This window comes from Lindgomyces ingoldianus (genome assembly GCF_010093535.1).
Source record: "Lindgomyces ingoldianus strain ATCC 200398 unplaced genomic scaffold BDR25scaffold_6, whole genome shotgun sequence".
NCBI classification, from domain to species: domain Eukaryota; kingdom Fungi; phylum Ascomycota; class Dothideomycetes; order Pleosporales; family Lindgomycetaceae; genus Lindgomyces; species Lindgomyces ingoldianus.
The window spans coordinates 1,370,507-1,388,597 of NW_022985167.1; the positions used below are offsets into that span (position 1 = coordinate 1,370,507).

The 18,091-nt window shown below is 50.9% G+C and overlaps 8 protein-coding genes across 8 annotated transcripts; 3 read left to right on the forward strand and 5 right to left on the reverse strand.

Moving 5' to 3' along the window:
* Nucleotides 1-996: 996 nt before the first annotated feature.
* BDR25DRAFT_255289 (uncharacterized protein) lies at nucleotides 997-3,913 on the reverse strand. The gene is made up of 3 exons (XM_033686347.1): nucleotides 3,270-3,913; nucleotides 2,976-3,214; nucleotides 997-2,922 (listed from the first exon to the last, which is right to left on the reverse strand). Exons 1-3 carry the CDS (start codon nucleotides 3,747-3,749, stop codon nucleotides 1,266-1,268), a joined length of 2,376 nt encoding a protein of 791 aa, XP_033551658.1. The 5' UTR covers nucleotides 3,750-3,913; the 3' UTR covers nucleotides 997-1,265.
* A 254-nt stretch (nucleotides 3,914-4,167) lies between these two features.
* On the reverse strand, nucleotides 4,168-4,874 carry BDR25DRAFT_214282 (meiotic nuclear division protein 1; the record flags this gene model as incomplete). The annotated part of the gene is made up of 2 exons (XM_033684786.1): nucleotides 4,168-4,460; nucleotides 4,508-4,874. Coding segments are annotated over 2 exons (660 nt in total), but the record flags the coding sequence as incomplete, so codon positions are not given.
* Nucleotides 4,875-5,089: 215 nt separating this feature from the next.
* Nucleotides 5,090-5,762, reverse strand: BDR25DRAFT_215356 (uncharacterized protein; the record flags this gene model as incomplete). Its single annotated transcript, XM_033684837.1, has 2 exons — nucleotides 5,090-5,607; nucleotides 5,657-5,762. 2 exons carry the CDS (start codon nucleotides 5,760-5,762, stop codon nucleotides 5,090-5,092), a joined length of 624 nt encoding a protein of 207 aa, XP_033551660.1.
* Nucleotides 5,763-5,934: 172 nt separating this feature from the next.
* BDR25DRAFT_301446 (WD40 repeat-like protein) lies at nucleotides 5,935-7,434 on the forward strand. The gene has a single exon (XM_033689576.1). The coding sequence runs from the start codon at nucleotides 5,954-5,956 to the stop codon at nucleotides 7,313-7,315; it is 1,362 nt and encodes a 453-aa protein (XP_033551661.1). The 5' UTR covers nucleotides 5,935-5,953; the 3' UTR covers nucleotides 7,316-7,434.
* On the reverse strand, nucleotides 7,375-9,348 carry BDR25DRAFT_301447 (uncharacterized protein). Its single transcript, XM_033689577.1, has one exon. The coding sequence runs from the start codon at nucleotides 9,205-9,207 to the stop codon at nucleotides 7,753-7,755; it is 1,455 nt and encodes a 484-aa protein (XP_033551662.1). The 5' UTR covers nucleotides 9,208-9,348; the 3' UTR covers nucleotides 7,375-7,752.
* Nucleotides 9,349-9,515: 167 nt separating this feature from the next.
* BDR25DRAFT_255297 (uncharacterized protein) lies at nucleotides 9,516-10,939 on the forward strand. Its single transcript, XM_033686349.1, has 4 exons — nucleotides 9,516-10,056; nucleotides 10,108-10,246; nucleotides 10,297-10,544; nucleotides 10,603-10,939. Exons 1-4 carry the CDS (start codon nucleotides 9,575-9,577, stop codon nucleotides 10,826-10,828), a joined length of 1,095 nt encoding a protein of 364 aa, XP_033551663.1. The 5' UTR covers nucleotides 9,516-9,574; the 3' UTR covers nucleotides 10,829-10,939.
* Nucleotides 10,940-12,904: 1,965 nt separating this feature from the next.
* BDR25DRAFT_332154 (uncharacterized protein) lies at nucleotides 12,905-14,995 on the reverse strand (the record flags this gene model as incomplete). The annotated part of the gene is made up of 3 exons (XM_033692719.1): nucleotides 12,905-13,824; nucleotides 13,874-14,531; nucleotides 14,582-14,995. The coding sequence occupies 3 exons, from the start codon at nucleotides 14,993-14,995 to the stop codon at nucleotides 12,905-12,907; spliced, it is 1,992 nt and encodes a 663-aa protein (XP_033551664.1).
* Nucleotides 14,996-15,242: 247 nt separating this feature from the next.
* On the forward strand, nucleotides 15,243-16,673 carry BDR25DRAFT_332155 (S-adenosyl-L-methionine-dependent methyltransferase). The gene is made up of 4 exons (XM_033692720.1): nucleotides 15,243-15,451; nucleotides 15,500-15,632; nucleotides 15,681-15,807; nucleotides 15,852-16,673. The coding sequence occupies exons 1-4, from the start codon at nucleotides 15,296-15,298 to the stop codon at nucleotides 16,630-16,632; spliced, it is 1,197 nt and encodes a 398-aa protein (XP_033551665.1). The 5' UTR covers nucleotides 15,243-15,295; the 3' UTR covers nucleotides 16,633-16,673.
* Nucleotides 16,674-18,091: the final 1,418 nt, after the last annotated feature.

Here is an 18,091-nt window from a genome sequence, read left to right on the forward strand (position 1 = left end):
TCTGGCAGCAGCGACGCTCACACTCAACGCCGAGGGGCGATGGGTGGCTGCAGAAGTCGGTGAGGCCGGCGCAGGGACAGGGGGAGTTGGGAGTTGGGTGCAGAAGAGAAGTAGACTGGTGATGGAAAGCGAAGAGAGGAGAGAAATGAGGAGTAGAGTATTCTCTTAATCTTGCAATTTCATTGTCTTTGTGTGGTGGGTGGGCGGGTTCAGCCAATTGAGGCTGGCGGCCAACCTTGGAACACTGCTGGCGTTGCACGACTCCCGGGCGCAAGTGCTCAAGTGTTTAGCAGCGCGCAGACAGACAGCGAGGCGAGAGGCGCGACGGAGGAGTGAGACGTGAGGTCGTCGCGGCAGCACGGGAAGGGCAGGTTCAGGTCGCGCGGGCGGGCGTCGCATGCGAGGATCGAGTACAGACTGCACAGTACTGTGTGGAGCAAGGCACGGCTTAAGCTTGTGCCAACGCGCTCTGTGATGTTCAAGGGGGGAGAGACGGCTCTGGCGCACTGTGAGTAGTACCCGCTCGTCGATGGGGGGTTGTCACTGGAACTTATGGGGGGCGCGCGGAGTGGAGGACCTGCTGCAGCAGGCGCAAGAGGCGAGAGAGGCTAGAGAGAGAGGCGGCTTGGGTCCCGACCTGCTGGCAGTGGTTCGGATCATCGCACATATGAAACACACACATCTAGAGGTCTCTCGCCAGCATCGCCAGCTGCCTGTCTGGGTCGGCAGCTCATTTAGCCAACATGCAACCCCCGCCGCGCTGCTGCGTCGCTCTGCGATTCTTATCGTGAGACGGCGCCGCGAATCCCAGCGTCGCCATTGCGATGGCCGTTGGATCGCCCATCTTCCCACAGCACAGGCTCCCTTTCCGTGCCTGTGCCCGACACGTCGGTTCCATTACGCTAGTCCCGCCGCCAGTGCAGGCCTCCATGTCACGCTCAGAACACGCGTACTCCACAATCCCGAGGCGCTGAGACACTGCATATCCAGCAACATCAACAATATTCTCTTCGTCGAGCATTCCCCCGACGCGGCGGGCGTCAGGTCTATGTACAGCATATCGTCAGGTGAATATCAACCGATCTCCATCTGTCGAGTGTCCGCAACCACATCTACACTCCTGCATTGTATGCACTTCAAGTCGCCCGATTCCGCCTGAATGCCCTTTTGGCTCGCTTTACCCCCCGGCACCTCAGTCCGCGGACCGAAACAGGCAGTCCGGGATGCTTAGCTGCAGACGCATCTGCACCTCTCCGCCAACTGACTTAGCCAAAGTGGAACAGTGTCTGCTTTTTGTTTTTGTTTCCCTTCTTCTTTCCTCCCCCCCCAGCGCCTGCCTCGTCCGACCCAGCCCCAGCTGCCCCATTGCTCGCCCCTACAACTGTTCCGCCTGCAGCCCAGGCATTCGCCGGCGTGTTCCTTCCGCTGTTGTCTCGCCTCAATCCCGCACCGGAGTATCCGGGACTGAAAATTGTACTTGCCGGTTTGGGCGCCAGTGGTAGTGCCGGGAATGCTTCTTCATTGCCATTTTTCTTGTTCAACGCCGCTGAGGACGAAGCACGGGATGGCAGAGGTGAAGCCCGAGTGGTGGTAGAGCCGCTTGCCCACGGCGTCTGTCCTGGTTTTGCTCCGATGCGACCAGACGATGCTGCCGCGAGAGGAGGAAAAGGGCTATTTGATGACGTCGAGGCCCAGCTTGCTTGCCTGCTGACAGCAGAGCGTGACGACTGTGCCGTCGAGCTCTTGAGTTTCAGCACTCGAGATCCGCCATGTGCCGCTGGGCCCCCACCCAACGAAAGCCCTGTTCCACCTGGTAGTGAAGGGTAGTCTTCGTTGATCGCCTTCCAATCATTCCAGGACTTGAGGAGATCATCCCGTTTCGACTGGACCTCAAAAATGTCGGCGAGTTCTTTGATTAGCTTGCCCAGCTCCACCGAGGATGTATCAAACAGTGAGAAGAAGCTATCAATGAGCTCTGTTGCCGACATCTTGGAATTGCGGTACGCCGATATCTTGGAACGGAATTCCCCAAGCTTCGTTTGATCGTTCCGCAACATGTTCGTAGCTCGCTCAGTGACTGCATTGTGGCGTAGAAGCCGCGCTTGTTCTTGCGGAGTTCGAGGAGCTAACGCTGCGGATGCTGGTTCAATGCTCAGCGCATTTAGATTACTGGCGACATTTGCCGTTGTTGTAGCAGGTCGGGTTGCTGTGAGGGTTGACGGTTCATGTCCTCCCCTTGGAAGCCTCGCCGCATATATGTCTGTTGCAGATGTAAGCTGACCCCCAAAAGTTCGTCCCGTGACAGATTGTGCGCTTTGAATAGCCATCTGTCTCTGATAAGCCAATTCTGCTCTGCTCATTGGCTGGGCAAAGGATTGAGGCAACGGCTCTGAATTGGGATCCCGTCCTCGTCCCCTCCCCCGTCCTTCCCTCCTTCCACCCCTCTCGAGTTCATGAGAGGCACGGTAGTCGAAACCTGACATGTCTACTCTCCGAGCATCCCGAAGGGCATCTTTAGACAGACCATTTGGGTGGACTTCCAGCTGGTGGGCCTTGAGATCCATCTCAGAATCGAATACAACAAATTTCTTCTCCAGGCACTCTCGATCCGGGCAAAGGAAATGGTCTTTCCGAAAGTGCACTTCCAATGCATTATAGTCGACATAATACTGTGGCTTCTTGCCTTCACTGCGGCGGTCGCAGATATGACATCGCTCGTGCTTGTCCCTGCAATGTGTGTACAATTCGTCATCACCGTAGAATCGTTGTCGACAGAAACCACACTCAGGATGTCCCTTGAACCCGCTCTGATCCACTGCACCAGGGTTGTCGTCGCCAAACTTCTGGTGTTTCTTCAATTCAGCGTAAGTGAATAGCTCGTGCTCGTGTGTAAAGACTTTCTTGTTCCTCGTACAAAGATCGCTAGACCCGGTCAGTGCCCTGCATTGAAACAAACGGGATAATCCCAGACTTACCACATGACTTTCCCATGAGAGTTTTTGACATGTCGATGCAAGTCAGGCCACCCCAGACAAGCAATGTCGCACTCCCCATCAGGACAGTTGTATCGGAGCAACAAGACCGTATCCTCGTAGATGTCGGGGTTCTCAAACCGAATGCCCAAGTTATCGTCCGACTTGTAAAACTCTTCTGTGGAGAAGTCTTGGAAATCCTTGGTGGCATTATCCGTAAATATGACGTGGTCCGACTCTGTCTATCCGAATTATTAATATACGAATCCAAATCAAACTCCTATAGAGCCAACTTACCCTACAGTGAGCACAGGTCTTGGTCTTGTACAGAGCTCTTAATCGCAAAGAGCAAATGTGACAAGTACGGTGATTACAAGGAGCGACAGCGGTGTGTTGTACGGGTGAAGCGCAGATGAAGCAGACTTCACCATCCGTCTCATCTGCCACATCCTCGGGAGCGGGCTTTGTGACCAAAGTTGGCACTGTATTTCCACTCTGTGGTCCTTCGGAAATATTTGGATTTGATACTGGAGCTTTTCCCAAACTTCTTTCTGGAGGACGTCCTCCGCGACCGCTCCCACCATCTCGAATGCCACGACCCCGCGTCCCACCTCGAGGTCCGCCTCTTCCTCGTCCCCGTGGACTGTATTCGTGACCTTCATCCGACCCATACGTGCGCCTCGCTCCTCCTCTGCCCCTATCCCCTCCTCGACGTGGACTATTAGGGCCCGGGGGGTTGTCTGGGGATGCGCTCGCAGTCTCGGTGTTTGAAGCCATGTGGGGTAACAGAACGGGAACGGAGTTGAAATTGAAAAGGGTCTCTGGGTGCTGGTATTACGCACAGGACTGATCGTTCAGAGAAATATGAATTGAAGGAACAGCTGAGGTTGCCGAAAGCCGTTGGCCAGCGGGGGCTTTTGTACGCTGCTGTCGGGTGTTTGGTGGTCGTTTGGTGAAAGCGGTAATGACGCCTGCCGAAGCGAGGATAGGTCACTCAGCCACTCATACACGAGCCACATCTAGGCTAGCTTCACGACAGAGTCATTTTTGGTGACTCAGGCATCGCTATTTCTCGCATGTTCAGAAGCCACGATCATGGCTGAGTGATGCTATGAATCATCTGGAGTGTATGCAGCTAGATCAGATGCTACCACCTTTCCACAGACTCGTCTCGACACGTTCCCGGAATCTCGAATCACAACTCACGTAAACCACCCTCTTCCTCATCAAACTCATCCCCATAGTACGTCCTCATGATGCTGGACATCTGCTCCTTGTCACCACCTGTCTGCCCTTTCAACCAACCCTCCATACTGAGGATCTGATCCGTCCATTTCTCGGCGTCATTCTTGAATTGCTGTGTTTCTGCATTCATTCTGTCCATCTCCACAGGATCTTGTTCACTGTATGCAGCTAGCTCCATTCGAAGATTCTCGAGCTCTTTTGTCAAGTCTGCACGCTTAGTAATGAGCGTCTTCCGGTCTCCGCCTGAGCTAGGTCAGCTTGGAATCAGGTTTGGCTGTAACAGGACGCACCAGTGCCAAGTAGCATGTCTTCATCATCTTCACGCGCCGCGCCGGCCTCGTCAACCTTCGCTTGCAGTTCCGTGACTGTAGCAGAAGCCTTGTTGTACTCATCTTGGGCTTTTTCGAGAGCAGTTTCCTTGGCTTTCTTCTCGTCGATCGGGAAACTCCAGTACCAGTTGCCACTGCCAATCTTCTCGACGCGGATCTTGTTGTCGTCTGAGAGAGATTGTAGATAGTCCTTCACTTGCATGCCATTGATAGATGCGACTGACGGGAGAGCTTTTTCGAGGTCTTTGATGCTGTGGGCGATAGCTGTTTTGTGGAACCAGGCCAGAATGAGCGCCTGTTTGGCGGCATTGGCTGTCACTTTGGGTGCCTAGACGAGAGCATTAGTAGTAGGCTGACACATAGCTACTCATTTGCACCACACCATTGATGCCGACGGGAGAATTAGCTTAAAGCGTCATAGGATGCGGAAGAGGGCAGATGGTAGTATTTTGTGTGAGGCAACGACCGCGCCTGCCTCATTCAAACATAGCAAGTGGTGTTGTTCGAAAATGGAAGCTAACCACATATCTCCGCATCCCAAGATTACGAGTCCGTCCCGTCCGAGCTATAGCTAGACCCACTACTAGAAACCTCAGGGTTAGAACTGTCCCCCTCTCCGTGACCTTCAGACTCGCTGCTCCCCTGACTTATATCAGCAGACTCTACAACCCCCTCATCCCCATCTTCCTCGCTGTCTGCACCCTCCAAGAACGCAAGATGCCCAGTCTCCCCAAGTATCTCCCTCATGTTCTCCTCGACTAAAATTCCCAACGCAATAAGCGCCGTTTCATCCATACTCTTCCAGGCCTTCTGGTTCACTCTCTCATCACTCCTCGCATAGAAGTTGGAAATATACGCATGCAGCGCGCTTAGCAGGTCTGAGCTAGGCAGTTTCTGATCTGGCGGGAGGAGTCTGTGGGCGAAGTAGTAGTCAGATTCTTCATAACGGGTGGGCGCGTTGCGTTGCTTGAAGAGGATTTCATCAGGGCGGAGGGGTTGATTTGCTGAGGGTCTGGAAGATGGAGGGGTATCTCGGATGAAGCCCCATTGGGAGACTCGGCCTGAGTAGGGTAAGTGCGAGGCTCTGAGATGTGGGAGGGCATTAGTCACCGGCAACGGCGTCGTAGACAGTGGCTCTTCGCTTTGGCGGTCTTGGAGACTCGCCGGTTTCACTACCTGATTCGGTCTCTGGCGGAGGCCGTTTGAAGAATGCCATGTCGTCTTCTCTGTTCAATCATCGCGTGAGTTTGGAATTCACACCGAGCGCATATCGAAGAGGTCAAGTCAAGCTCTCAGGCGGCTGTGGCTGATGAATGTGGTCATAGCTCCCATCCCACCTCGAGTCAAGGCTACCATATTTTACCACATCATCGCTTCTTCCTCCCAACCTAAGACATGTAGTCTCATATGAACACCCAACAACTCCTCAGCCGCTCCTTCGGCTTCACCGACCACAATGTCCTCCGACGCCATGCCGCGTCACGCCTCATCTACGCGCTTCAACCCACCACCACAACCTTTAGTCAGCGTCCGCCATCCAAAGACAACCCCGCCGATCACTCCGTCGCCCATCCATCGGGTGTCAATACCCTGGCAATCGACAAATTTGAGGGCCGATATCTCTTGTCCGGCGGCGCAGACTCCTCGATCGGACTCTGGGATCTCGAGGAACCCTCCTCCATCTCCCACCACGGCAGCCCCGTATACCTCCCACTATCTTCCACGACCAAGACATCCGAAGAACATAAGCTCGGAATAACACAACTATGCTTCTACCCCTTCGACTCTCTAGCTTTCCTCTCTTCATCTTACGACCACACCGTCAAGATCTACTCCTCGGAAACCCTGCAAGACTCCGCATCCTTCGATCTCGACTCGGTAGTCTACAACATCGCGCTTTCCCCCATCGCAGACCACCTACTCGTCGCATGCGCGACCCAGCACCCAGCCGTCCGGCTCATAGATCTACGGTCAGGAGCCAGCACGCACTCCCTCGCCGGGCACTCCGGCGCGATTCTCAGCTGCGCATGGAGTCCCGTTCGTGACCACATTCTCGCAAGCGGGGCGACAGACGGCAGCGTCCGGTTCTGGGACATCCGGCGCAGCGTCGGGGAACTCGGGACTCTAGACCTCGAAGACTCGGTCGGGGTAATGGGGCGACCGTCCTCAACGCGCGGCTCCGTTCAAAATAAAGCGCACCGCGGTCCTGTGAACGGGATGCTGTGGACTGAGGATGGAAAGCACATCATAACATGTGGCCACGATCAGAGAATTCGCGTCTGGGACACCGACACGGGCGCAAACACTCTCGCGAATTTCGGCCCGATGGTCAGGAACTCTCATCTCGCGCCGCTGATCCCGGTTCTAGCACCCGTATGTGATCTGCCGGTCGAGAAAGATGTCGTGTTTTACCCCAACGAGCACGAAATCCTCGTCTACGAGCTCTTCGAAGGAAACCTTCTCCGCCGACTAAAGCGTCTAGAGCAAGCAAGGAAACTGAATGAAGGCTCGTCTGGTAAAGGACGGAGAAATGTCAAGGATCGCATCACAGCCCTGGCATGGCGCGCTCATGACATCGAGCTCTATTCTGCACACGCAGACGGGAGTATAGCAGCGTGGAAACCGCGACCGACTGAAGATGCGCTCTTAGATGAAGAAGAAGAGCAGGAGAGGGACGAAGCCGAGAGCAGCAAGAAGAGGAAAAGAGACGTCCTGGAGGATATCTATCATGATCTGATGGGGAGGAAGATCACGTTTGGAGGTTCTTGAAATAGACTACATGGACTGGATTGGATTTGATGCGATAATAATATTGACGATGCAGCATCTGTCTATCCCACTCGTAGTCTATGTAGATTCTGAGCATATGCGAAGATGCGGTCAAACCATGCGATGGTTGGACGTCCAAGAATCTCTGCCAAAATGATGGCCTCTCATGCATGCCTTGCCCTTGCCCTTCGTGAAAAAGCCCGCCTCCTCTAACCGCCGTCGTAGGAAATAATAGCGCAAGCTCTCTCCAAGCTTTGACCCGTGACGTCATGGGTAAGGATTTGGCACATCTGGACCTCTTTCCCCACTTTGAGTGTCTCTGTTCTCTCTACCATTCGTGAGAAGTCTCATCACCAACTTCCACATTATTCCACAGCATGGTTGACAGTAGTAAGACCCCAATCCTAAGCTCAAAACCCACAATCCCCATCTAGCTTTCAATCCGGCTGCGTGTTGAAATGCGGCAACATCGCCGGCACAAACCCTGACTCAACCTGCACGTCCCTAGCCTCGTCCCTCAAACTCAGCGGCCTATTCGGGGTAGGCGCAAGACTCGAATAATCGCTCTCATCAACATGGAACGAGCTACTATCCGGCGCAGTCTGAGGATCAAACGCCGGAAACGGGACTGCGTCGACGGCTGGTTCCATCGCGGGGGATCGAAGCAACGGGGACGTGGAGGTTTGGAGTGATGACATTTGCGCGGGGAGGTGGGGGGATGAGGAAGAGCGGGGGAGCTTGGTGGCGGCGTTGGAGTTGTCGATTGCAGAGGATGTTTGGAGATGGAGGGATTGAGAGAGGTCGGATGCTAGACCGCGTTTTAAGGCGAGTTGTTGGGCGTCTTGTCGTTTGCGCTCGATTTCGCGTTCTTCTTCTATTCGCACACGTTCTTCTTCCTGCTTAAGATCCGAGAGGGTTGGGACTTCTTTTATAGTTGAGGATGCCGAGCGCTTCATGTTTGCGTCGTCGGTACTTCTCTTTCCAGAATCATGCGTGTTCCGTGACGATGCTGTTCGAGTGGACACATGCGATCTGGAGGGTCTGTTGCTTCCTGCGCGCGTCTTCCCACTGCTAGTGTCATCGAGACCTCGGCCTGTTGCGCGGCGCTCCAGCGCAAGTGTGAATTCATCATCCAGAGGAACGGCATCGTCCTCATCTTCGCTAGGGAATATATCGCCTCTTGAGCTGAGGGAATCCGTTGTATGGCCAGATCCACTCGTCTGGCTCCTCTGCCGCCGATGCCCTTTTCTCTCGCCCGCCCTGATACTATCCTCGTCGCTGTCTTCAATCAAGGGATGCTGCTCCTCTTGACTCCTTCTCGACTGCCCCGGATGTTCAGTGAGGTCGGCAGCCGAGGGCTTATATCTCAACACTTTCCCGCCAATCTTAAAAGGCAGCCTTCCCAAGAATCCAAAGTATGAAGAGCTTGGTATGATGGTCGGATCCGGCCCACCGTCATGAGGCTGTACTGCGCTTTTCCTCCTCGCGGTATTATATCTTGCGTCGCGATTCCGAGTCCCATAATTCATTGCCCGCTGCCGATCAGGCTGGGTTACCCCTCCATAGCTGCTCGACCCGGCCAGCAATCTATCCAGCTCATCATTACCCCAGCCTAAGAGTCCATCATTATCCTCTTCCTCCCAGTCATCATAAAAGTCAAAACTCATCTCCGCCCTCCCTCTGCCCCGTCCACGCCTTCGGCGGTCATCGCGCGACGGAAAGCAGGGTGTCGTACAGTCGTTCAAACACTGGGTAAAAGAAGCAAAACACGGATTCAGATAATCGTGCGTAAAGGTCCAGATACCCTCTTGCGCAGACTCGTTCGCATGTTCGATATTGTCGGTGATGTGCTGTATTGTCCGGTTCCAGCGAGGGTCTCCACGACGATACATGGCAGCGTTTCAGCCCGGTTATCGGGGAGATATATTCCGCGAGCGCATTGAGCTCAGCAGACAAAAAGGACGTTCTTTCTTCAAAATATAGTTAGAGGGCGAGAGGACTGGTGATGTAAAGTGCAGTTTGCGGGAGCTGTGAAGCGGCTTAAGTTGGTGTTGACGTCTCACAACGGCTCCAACAGGTGCACGGATCGGGTGCACGTGCGCCCCACTGTCCCCTGTATCTAAGCGCACTAATCCGTATTCATCCTATCTCACCCTCAATCCTCCTTCACTTGTTATCTTCACTAGCTCACCTCAACAATCACCACTCGGCGTATCTATCATCTCGCACTTACACGCCTATCTTTGATTTTTTTTCAAAATGAGATATATCCGTTTCCTCAAACTACCCCGAATTGTAGATGGAAAAAATCCAGCAAAGGCCCACATATTTTGTCTTATTTCCATTACTTCAGATCTGGGAGACTCGTTCCTACCGTATGATGTGCAGCTATTCACTGAACTCTGCTCAGAAAAAGGTGACGGGAAATTCTTCATTCAAAAGACTGTCCAATGGACTGCTGTGATGCGGAGTCTACCTATCCGTATTCCCCTTGGCGGATCGCAAGTGGTCTGGCCTGCTGTAATCCGCGTAGGAATAGAGCCTTCCTTGTCTTCAGATGATTTTATGAAACTGTGCGACAAAGGCTCTCGCGGCGTAGTCTCCGCCTGGAGTGCGCCAATATCTCCTTCCGGTGGCACTAGAGATGCTGCAAAACTTGTCGAGAGACGGTTTGCTCTCTCTGCTCAAAATAAAATGTTTATTTTGGAAGAGACAGGCGAAAGCATTGCTCGTCATTTGTGGTAATTACTCCCTTTAATAATAAAAAATTGAGCGAATTAAAATTCGCGTAGGGATGCTGGTATAGCACTGTCCTGTTATTTAGGTGGACTTATCGACACTCCGAAGGAAACCCCTTTGGCAAAGATCTTCCAATCGCCAAAAGACAAAAGACGACTTCAAATCCTTGAGCTTGGTACAGGCTGTGGAATGGTAACTTTTTTGATGTGACCCACACACCCGCTTGCTAATATGTTGCACAGGTTGGAATATCCCTTGCTCAAATCATCGAGCGAGCCGATATTATCACAAGTGACCTTCCCGAAGCCGAGGAGATATTCAAACTGAATATGAGTAAAGCTATCCTAGGAACAGGCTCTACAATGAAGTTTCGAACGATAGACTGGGAAGAAAGTTTGCCAGATCTGCGTATTGGCTCTCCTAGCTGTGCGCACTGTACTCAGTTTGATGTAATTGTCGCAGCTGACTGCACCTATAATCCGGATAGCAGGTTAGTTCTAGTCACTCCAGTCCTTGGCAGGTAATAACAACTGACATATTACCTTCAGTCCGGCATTAGTTAAGACAATATCCCGACTCACCGAATGCTCTCCAGCTGCAGCCGTCATCCTTGCGATGAAGGTGCGGCATTCGAGCGAGAGCATCATCTTTGATCTCATGCTTGAGGCTGGATTTATTATCGAAACCACCAGTTGCCTACCGCTGCCTGGTGACGATGAACTGGGCGAGGAGAACGTGGAAGTCTTCATCTTTCGCCGCAATAGTAAAAGTTAGCTGCCAAAAGTAGGTTCCAGCCAAACGCTGCTATAGCCGATAAGCAAGCAGTCGTCCGGCTAGTTTGGTGTGATCAGGTGCGAGAGAGGCCATGCCTTGTCTGATGTTCGGGATCTTGGGTTGAGAAGCTGTTAGAGGCAGCAAGCCAGTCCACTGCTTTTGATATCCGGATGATACGACATCATGCTAAAGAACCTGGAAACGACATGCCTCTCGGAGTCCGGCGCTTTGAGGATTCGATAATAAGATCCAATGGACTCATTCCTCGATATGATTATATGGTGTTCTTCCAATAACAGCTTGTCGGAAGCTCTTAGATCTGTCTGGTTGGTCATCCAGCGGGCTCCGCGTCCCATGCGCTTGCTGCGAGGCTAAAAACTAATTTAAAGCAGAGCCAACGCCGGTTGTTCTATCAGCTTCCTAGGTCGGCTCGCCCACACCTGAAGCAAACTTTTTGCACTATGTTAAGGTTTTTAGGCAGGTCTGTCTAGCTGATTTTTAGGTTTGGTACACATCTCCACAAAGGCTTGTCGGCACGTGTGTCAATTCCAATCCACCATTACTACTTCCCCTCACAGACTGAGTGGATGCTAACAATCAACAATCAACTGAATCAGCCTGCCTTCTTCACTTGGAACCTTAAGGAGGCCGCAATCTTGGGGCCTGGTCTCTCCACATGTTGTGTGATCCGGTTGATGGTTCCACGGCGTCATATAAGCCCCTGTTCATTAACTTAGGTGAAGCCGAGAATGGGGGCGGGACTGAGACGGGACGACCCGACATGCAACCCTTCATTGTCTGCAGTATGAACGATTAGCTAGCCTGTGGCTTAAATTTGGGGTGCATATAATATCCCAGGTTTTGGGCTCAATTTTGCTGTTCGAGAAATCAATATCAGGGGTGCTCCCCGAATTGCATCTCTAAAATATCTTCATCGTTAAGTTGCCAAAGACATCGTTACTATGCCATCAGCACAACCTCGTCATCACCACCGTGGCTCGTCCCTTTCATCGTTAGATTCGGGTAAAGTAGGCGATGATGTCTTAAAGCCTTACAAGTACAAAAGTCTAAGAAATCCTACGTTGACGCAGCTTCTCATGTTGCAACCTGGTAGTGGAAGGGCCAGGAAGGTTGCGTGTAAACTCGTTGAGGCCGATCTAGCTCCAAGGTACACGAGAGAGTCCGATAGAGTGGAAGAGAGAATGAAGAACGGAAAAAACTGAGTCAAGCAAATTCGGGCTCATTTGGACAATTCCCGCACGCCCTGATTGGAAGAGGTCGGACTCTACTGAAGCTATGAAAGTGGACGAGACGGCCAAGGACGGCCTGTGATACTGCTTTATGGTCCAAAAACTCTAGTAGGGCGTTTTCTGCGCTCCGGAAGGAAAGATGGGAAAGGACGCTCTAGGTTAACACCGTTGACAGATATTCCCCTTAAACCAGAACCTATTACTTCGGATCCTTGGGGTTTGTGCCTCAGAGTTTTGGGGGTTGTTGAATTTACGAATTTGGCAAAGCTAACCATTCATTCATCTGTGTTTTTAATTTTTTTTATCTGTAACATCTTAGCTAGTCTCTTCACTTTATCTTCTCAATCTCCTTTGCTCTAAAAAGGTGCCAATTTGGCTTAAGTGGTGGCACAGCACAATGTGACGCATCAGTGAATTACTCTATCGCGGGCTCAGCGAATATCCGTGGAGTGAGTTGGGTGGAGTTCCCAAATGAGCAGGCTGAGCAGTGGGTGAGTATCTGGATAAGCAGGAGGCGAGCACCTGGGTGAGCAGTAAGTGAGCAGTGAGTGAGTGCCCACTGTGCAACAAGGATCCGAGTCTGTCCTTAACGGGTTCCTGATCGTGAGCGAGTTCCAAGGAGCTGGATCAGGCTCTCAAGCACTGGAGACCTCGTATTACTTGTCAATGGAAAACCCCCAGTTACCGTTACTCAAGCGCTCCAATACTTCAGGTCGGGACTGCGGAGGATTATCTTGAAACTAGACTTTATTTTTGAATCAGGACGTGGCCATTGTTATTTCATTTCTTAGGTAAGGTCACCATTTCGTAACTCCAGCCTGTTAATTTACAAGATATCAATCATATCTAGAGCGGAAGGCCGTTCTACAAATGTCTCCCATAAATCATCAAAGGAAAGAGGGCTAGAAAGATCTTGTACACCAATCTGTCCATTTCCAAACGAGTGCACATTTGGCGACAATTCATTCCCCACATTTGGTGAAACAGTCGTGTAGGATGACCAAACTCCGTACTTGACGAGCAATTGCGTCAAATCCTCGAGGAATTTTGCAGCAATTTGGGAATGTTGCTTTATCCCATCCAGCTGTTTTAAAGCTACCATCAACTCAGATGATTGGCGTTCACGATCCTCGCCATTCGGTTGATTACAACAGAGGTCTGTTGCCAGAATCAACGCTCCCATGAATAGGTGAAAGACTGTCCCTTGGATTTTCATGAAATCGGCGGAGTGCGAAATCTCCGAAGTGATCATGTCCTGATGCGCTGCGAGCAATTGCCGAGCAGCCTTCAAGCTAGCATTTCGTGAGAAGACGTGAAGAGATTCGCTCGGGCTTCCAGCGAGGTGGGGGAAGTGGAGTCTGCATCGAATAATATTGATCATCATATTAATCAAGAGTCGCTGCATAGGAATGTACGAATGGGTCTGGTCAATTACTCTAGTCTCTTCCGAGTCTGCAATTTCGACTTTGAAGAAAGCTGGGAGGTCTTGAATCAGCGATTCGAGTTTGGAATCAAGTGGGACTATTAGTTCGCAAGTCGCGTCGTTTGGATCGTGCGGTATCACGTCTGAAATGCATCGAGCTATTTCTGCGATTTTGAGACGATGCAAAACATATGACATGGTAGTCGGTTCTGACAGTGGCCGCTCTTGGATGTTAGGATTGCCAAGGTCTTCATCATTGATATGCCTCGGGATATTGGAAGTGGTAAGCTTCGGCTGGATGAGGTAGACTGCTTCAAGTGGCCCTTCGCTGAGTTAGCAACTCATCCGACGCTCTGAACAGAAGGTATCTACCTTCTGCCATGGATACCATCCAATCCGTGGCTGCCAGATACCACCAAACTCTCCGCTTCATCTCTTGGGTAACTGGGTCTGTCCCATCCTGCGATAGACTTCCTTTAGCTATTGTCAAATCAATGAGATGGAGGCCGAGACTGTGAGACACCGCAATGGCCTCGGTTAGTAAGGCGCGGTATCTGGGAGAGAAAGCTTCAATATGGTTGATGAGGAATTGAAGAATAAGCATAGCTTGTACATTCTCGAGCGAGTGATTCATTCTTCGGCGATGCTGTTCCAAGCAATCCATAGACGATCGGATGTAGATGGCGCATATACTCAGCCGTTCTTTGAGAACAGGGATGACTGCATCTAGATTGCCTTGGAGAGGCTCGAGTATGGTTGCTATTGCAATGATACCTAATATCAAAGCTAACCCCCGTGGCGCAGTTGTCGTTGAGACATGAGCTACTTGGTAGTAGACTTCCTCGATCAAAGTGCGGAAATGTGGCTCGTAGATGATATGTTGAAATTGGCCAATATAATTAAGGTAGACTTGAAATAAGCGAATAGCCTCCCATTTAGGAGGCAGTTGAATCTGACGGGAGTCCGTATATTTCTGAACTTGGGAGTCTGTCGAGATGGATATGGAAAGATTATGCATTAGAGCAAGGCGCTGTCCACGATTAGATCTAGGGGAGCAGTTTATTAGTATTAAAGGCATACCAGGATGTTGTCATTTGCTGAGACTTTGACCCGTTGCATCCCGAGATCAGAGGGGATTGACTGAGTGGTTCTATCGATTGGTGGCGCTTGTCTTGTCGAGGCTATGGTTGGAACGTCATTTCGTATCATGTTGAGCTCATTTCCAATTGGGGTTGAGACAAGGCTGGCACTGCCACTATCTTTCGTTTGATTGATGTAAGCTTCAATTCGATCCAACCTGGAGAGGATATTTGATATTGTCGATGGATCAGACTCATCGAGAGGTCCTTTGGCTCCTCTGCTGACTGCCGGGAGTAACTGTTTCTTGCACTCGACTGAGCGAGCAATACAGTTTGTGCATGGTCGCTGTCTATTGCATTTGAGTTTCCTTTGACGGCATGATAGACATGCATTCCTTTGCGTGCCAGGTATCATCCTGGTGGTGGTACAAGAGTTGGAGAACGGGTCCGCGGGGCCGCGGAGGCGATAGTCGAACTTGCGACTAGAATATAGGCTTGATATAGTTGCACCAATCCGGACCGAATATGAGCAATCATTCGGCGGTGGAGGGAACGGAAGAGAGGGGAGGTAGGAATTCAAAGGGTCCATGCTCTCGGATCCACGGAGCCGCGGATGCGAAGGGTGCTACTTCTCAAAGTTGGAAATTTAGTATAAAGCCATGCCCCTCCGTTAAACTCGTCTCTCAATACTTTCTAGCACTACTAGTCGTTGACCATGGATGTCTCTGCCATTGTGAAAGCTCTCAATGACGCTTCTGCAAATCTTGCTTCTACGACGGAGGCTGACAAGGCTCAACTCTTTGAAGCGTGTACCAATCTCGTCGAGGCACACCAGCCTTTCGACCAAAAACTAATGAACTTGTTATTCGCGGTAAGTATGTTGGTCAGAGAGTGTGTATTTTCTAATAATATGTCCCAGCCGTTGAGATCAATCGCTCTCCGCCTCGCGATTGATATGCGCCTCTTCGACGTATGCGCACCAACTGCGGCAAAGGAGAATGTGACATTAGAGCAACTGAGTAGTGAAACAAAGTGCGAGGCACTGCTGATTAGTAGGTGGCAGAAGAGGTGTATGAGAAGAGATGGCTGATATTCTTTAGAAAGAGTCATGCGTGTCCTCATTGACATGAAGATTTTCAACGAGATTGGACAAGACGTCTTTCAACCCACGCCGGCTGCTGCCCTCTACCAGTATGATTCGCCAATGGCCCAGATCATCATCCATTGGTATATTAAGCCTTCGGCTAGGCTGTTCCCTCTGACGCTTGTAGGACCCTGCACATGATCCAGATAGCCAAGCTTCCTGATTACTTTGCTGAAAAGGGGTATCAAAGTCCCACTGACTCCATGGACTGCCCATTTCAGCACGCAATGGGAACCAAACTACATAATTTTGACTGGATAGCAGCAGACCCAAAGCTCCAACATGCCTTCAATGTCATGATGTCCATTCGAACTCAGCGTAGTATTGATTCTAAATGGTTCGAAGTATTCCCGATCGAGCGACTAATGGCCGAAGAACCCGCTCCAGAGGTCTTTCTGGTTGACATTGGTGGAGGCACCGGCCACCAAACGATCGACTTTAAAGAACACCACCCAGAAGTCCGACGCATGATTGTCCAGGATATTGCCCCGGTCATTAACAGCATCAAGTCTCTTCCACCGGGCATCGAGGCTATGGTATCTGACTTTTTCAAGCCACAGCCGATTAGGAGTGCCAAGGTCTACTTCCTTGCTCATGTCCTACACGACTGGCCAGACAAACAAGCCAAAATCATCCTCGAGCAGGTGCGCGACGCAATGGGGCCGGATTCGGTTGTTCTTTTGAGCGAGACCATCATGCCCGAACGCGGTGCCTCGTTCATTGCTGCGGGAATGGACATCACCATGATGGCAGCGTACGCATCCCTCGAGCGAACTGAGAAGCAGTTTCGTGAACTCCTGATCGAATCAGGATTGGAACTGGTCAAAGTCTGGAGCGAGCAGAAGTCGGAGAAGCATGGCGCATCGATGCTTGGACAGTCGGTTCTTGAAGCGCGACTAAAGCGATAGACTTACTTATTAGCTTGTAACATAGTTTGAATAGATCTCAGCTCTTCCACATAAATTAGAATGACGAATAGCCAGGACCTCACAGTCTCATGGGGCGGGGTTAGAGACAAGGGTGTATATGCAGGCCCGGGATGGCACAATACCATGCCCCTTTCCTGTCCCCCTCTGCTTGCCAAAATCCAGATAGCGTGCTACACGAGAGATATACCCACCAAGCAATGCCCCTACATAGCGGCAGTTTACATTCAGTAGTGTGGTTCTGATGATACGCAGCTGGAACGGCCGAGCATAGTCGGAATGCGGAGATGAGACTGGAGATGAATTGAGAAAATTTTGACTGAGACTACTTTGCGTGATTATATGTCTTCTGGAAACACTCGGAGGTTAGAGAGGGATGGGACGTTGGATTGCTAGGGAAATCTAGGATAATGGTAGCCAAGCCACGGTCGAAGCTAGACTGCAGCGAAATCCATTTTTCTAGACGTCACTACAGAGGCGTGATGAATGTCGCATGCGAAGGCTTAACGGTAGCAATACGCGCAATTCATTCAGTAATTTACTATCTCAGAGGTTGAATCCAGTAAGTAGACTGCGGAAAGCGCAATGTATCGCAGGAGTTAGCCTAAGGGAAGTATAGCGCTGTAGCTCATCCTTAAGAATAAAGTTAAGTGGAGTGTGAAAACCGGAAGGCGAACCTGCATAAAGATGTTCTTGACATGCGGTGGTGCCTTTGTGGGCGCTTTTTGAGAATTCTTAAAGCCCGAGTCGTCACCAAATGTCCAAACGGACCTCGCCCAAAAGGGACAGAAATCACACTATAAGAGGGGGAGTACAACTCTTCATGCTAGGCATCGCCTTCAGAACATCCAAAGTATGCCCAACATGTCACGACGGCTGTAAATCGCCATTTCGCTTACTTTCAGTACTAATGGAGTTCTCTACATGGAATATTGCCCTATTATTTCCCTGAAGCTAGAAACTAGACATATGGCATCCTTACTATGACTGCAAACTCTTAAACTCACTGTCGCGTACAATTATCCGCCTATATATATCCTTCTGCTGTGCTAGCTGGAAGGTTGACCTTTTGGCGACGCAACACTCATTTTTGATGTTAAATTCTGGCAAGCGTAGTTCGGCATTACTGATCAACATCTTCGAAATATCTCCACATTCACACCTGATGAGTGCAAGAATTATCCTTTTGGCAACGTAGTCAGCCTTGCCAAATGCTGCCTCTGGCGCGATCAATGCTATCGGAACAGCAGTGAATGTTGCAGGCAGAAATCGAGGTCTAACGGCAAAGATGGTAATGATACAGGATTCGCGAAAGGTAGTCCAAAGAACTGTTCACCGTTTAGTCATTTCGTGCGGCAGTACTTGAATTCTTTGGAGCCGGGAAACGACCCTGAACAAGCAGTGATTGTGAAGGAAGCGGAGTAGGATCGGAAGTATGAGT

What these genes read in the sequence shown, in the direction of transcription:
- BDR25DRAFT_255297 (XM_033686349.1), top strand. Translation starts at nt 9,575, where the DNA reads ATGAGATATATCCGTTTCCTCAAACTACCCCGAATTGTAGATGGAAAA. An exon ending in AGCATTGCTCGTCATTTGTG is followed by an intron (nt 10,057 to 10,107) that starts GTAATTACTCCC and finishes AAATTCGCGTAG; the next exon opens with GGATGCTGGTATAGCACTGT. An exon ending in TTGGTACAGGCTGTGGAATG is followed by an intron (nt 10,247 to 10,296) that starts GTAACTTTTTTG and finishes TATGTTGCACAG; the next exon opens with GTTGGAATATCCCTTGCTCA.
- BDR25DRAFT_332155 (XM_033692720.1), top strand. Translation starts at nt 15,296, where the DNA reads ATGGATGTCTCTGCCATTGTGAAAGCTCTCAATGACGCTTCTGCAAAT. An exon ending in TAATGAACTTGTTATTCGCG is followed by an intron (nt 15,452 to 15,499) that starts GTAAGTATGTTG and finishes AATATGTCCCAG; the next exon opens with CCGTTGAGATCAATCGCTCT. An exon ending in GCCCAGATCATCATCCATTG is followed by an intron (nt 15,808 to 15,851) that starts GTATATTAAGCC and finishes TGACGCTTGTAG; the next exon opens with GACCCTGCACATGATCCAGA.
- BDR25DRAFT_255289 (XM_033686347.1), bottom strand. Translation starts at nt 3,749, where the DNA reads ATGGCTTCAAACACCGAGACTGCGAGCGCATCCCCAGACAACCCCCCG. An exon ending in AGACCTGTGCTCACTGTAGG is followed by an intron (nt 3,215 to 3,269) that starts GTAAGTTGGCTC and finishes TAATTCGGATAG; the next exon opens with ACAGAGTCGGACCACGTCAT. An exon ending in TCTCATGGGAAAGTCATGTG is followed by an intron (nt 2,923 to 2,975) that starts GTAAGTCTGGGA and finishes GACCGGGTCTAG; the next exon opens with CGATCTTTGTACGAGGAACA.
- BDR25DRAFT_301446 (XM_033689576.1), top strand. Translation starts at nt 5,954, where the DNA reads ATGAACACCCAACAACTCCTCAGCCGCTCCTTCGGCTTCACCGACCAC.
- BDR25DRAFT_301447 (XM_033689577.1), bottom strand. Translation starts at nt 9,207, where the DNA reads ATGTATCGTCGTGGAGACCCTCGCTGGAACCGGACAATACAGCACATC.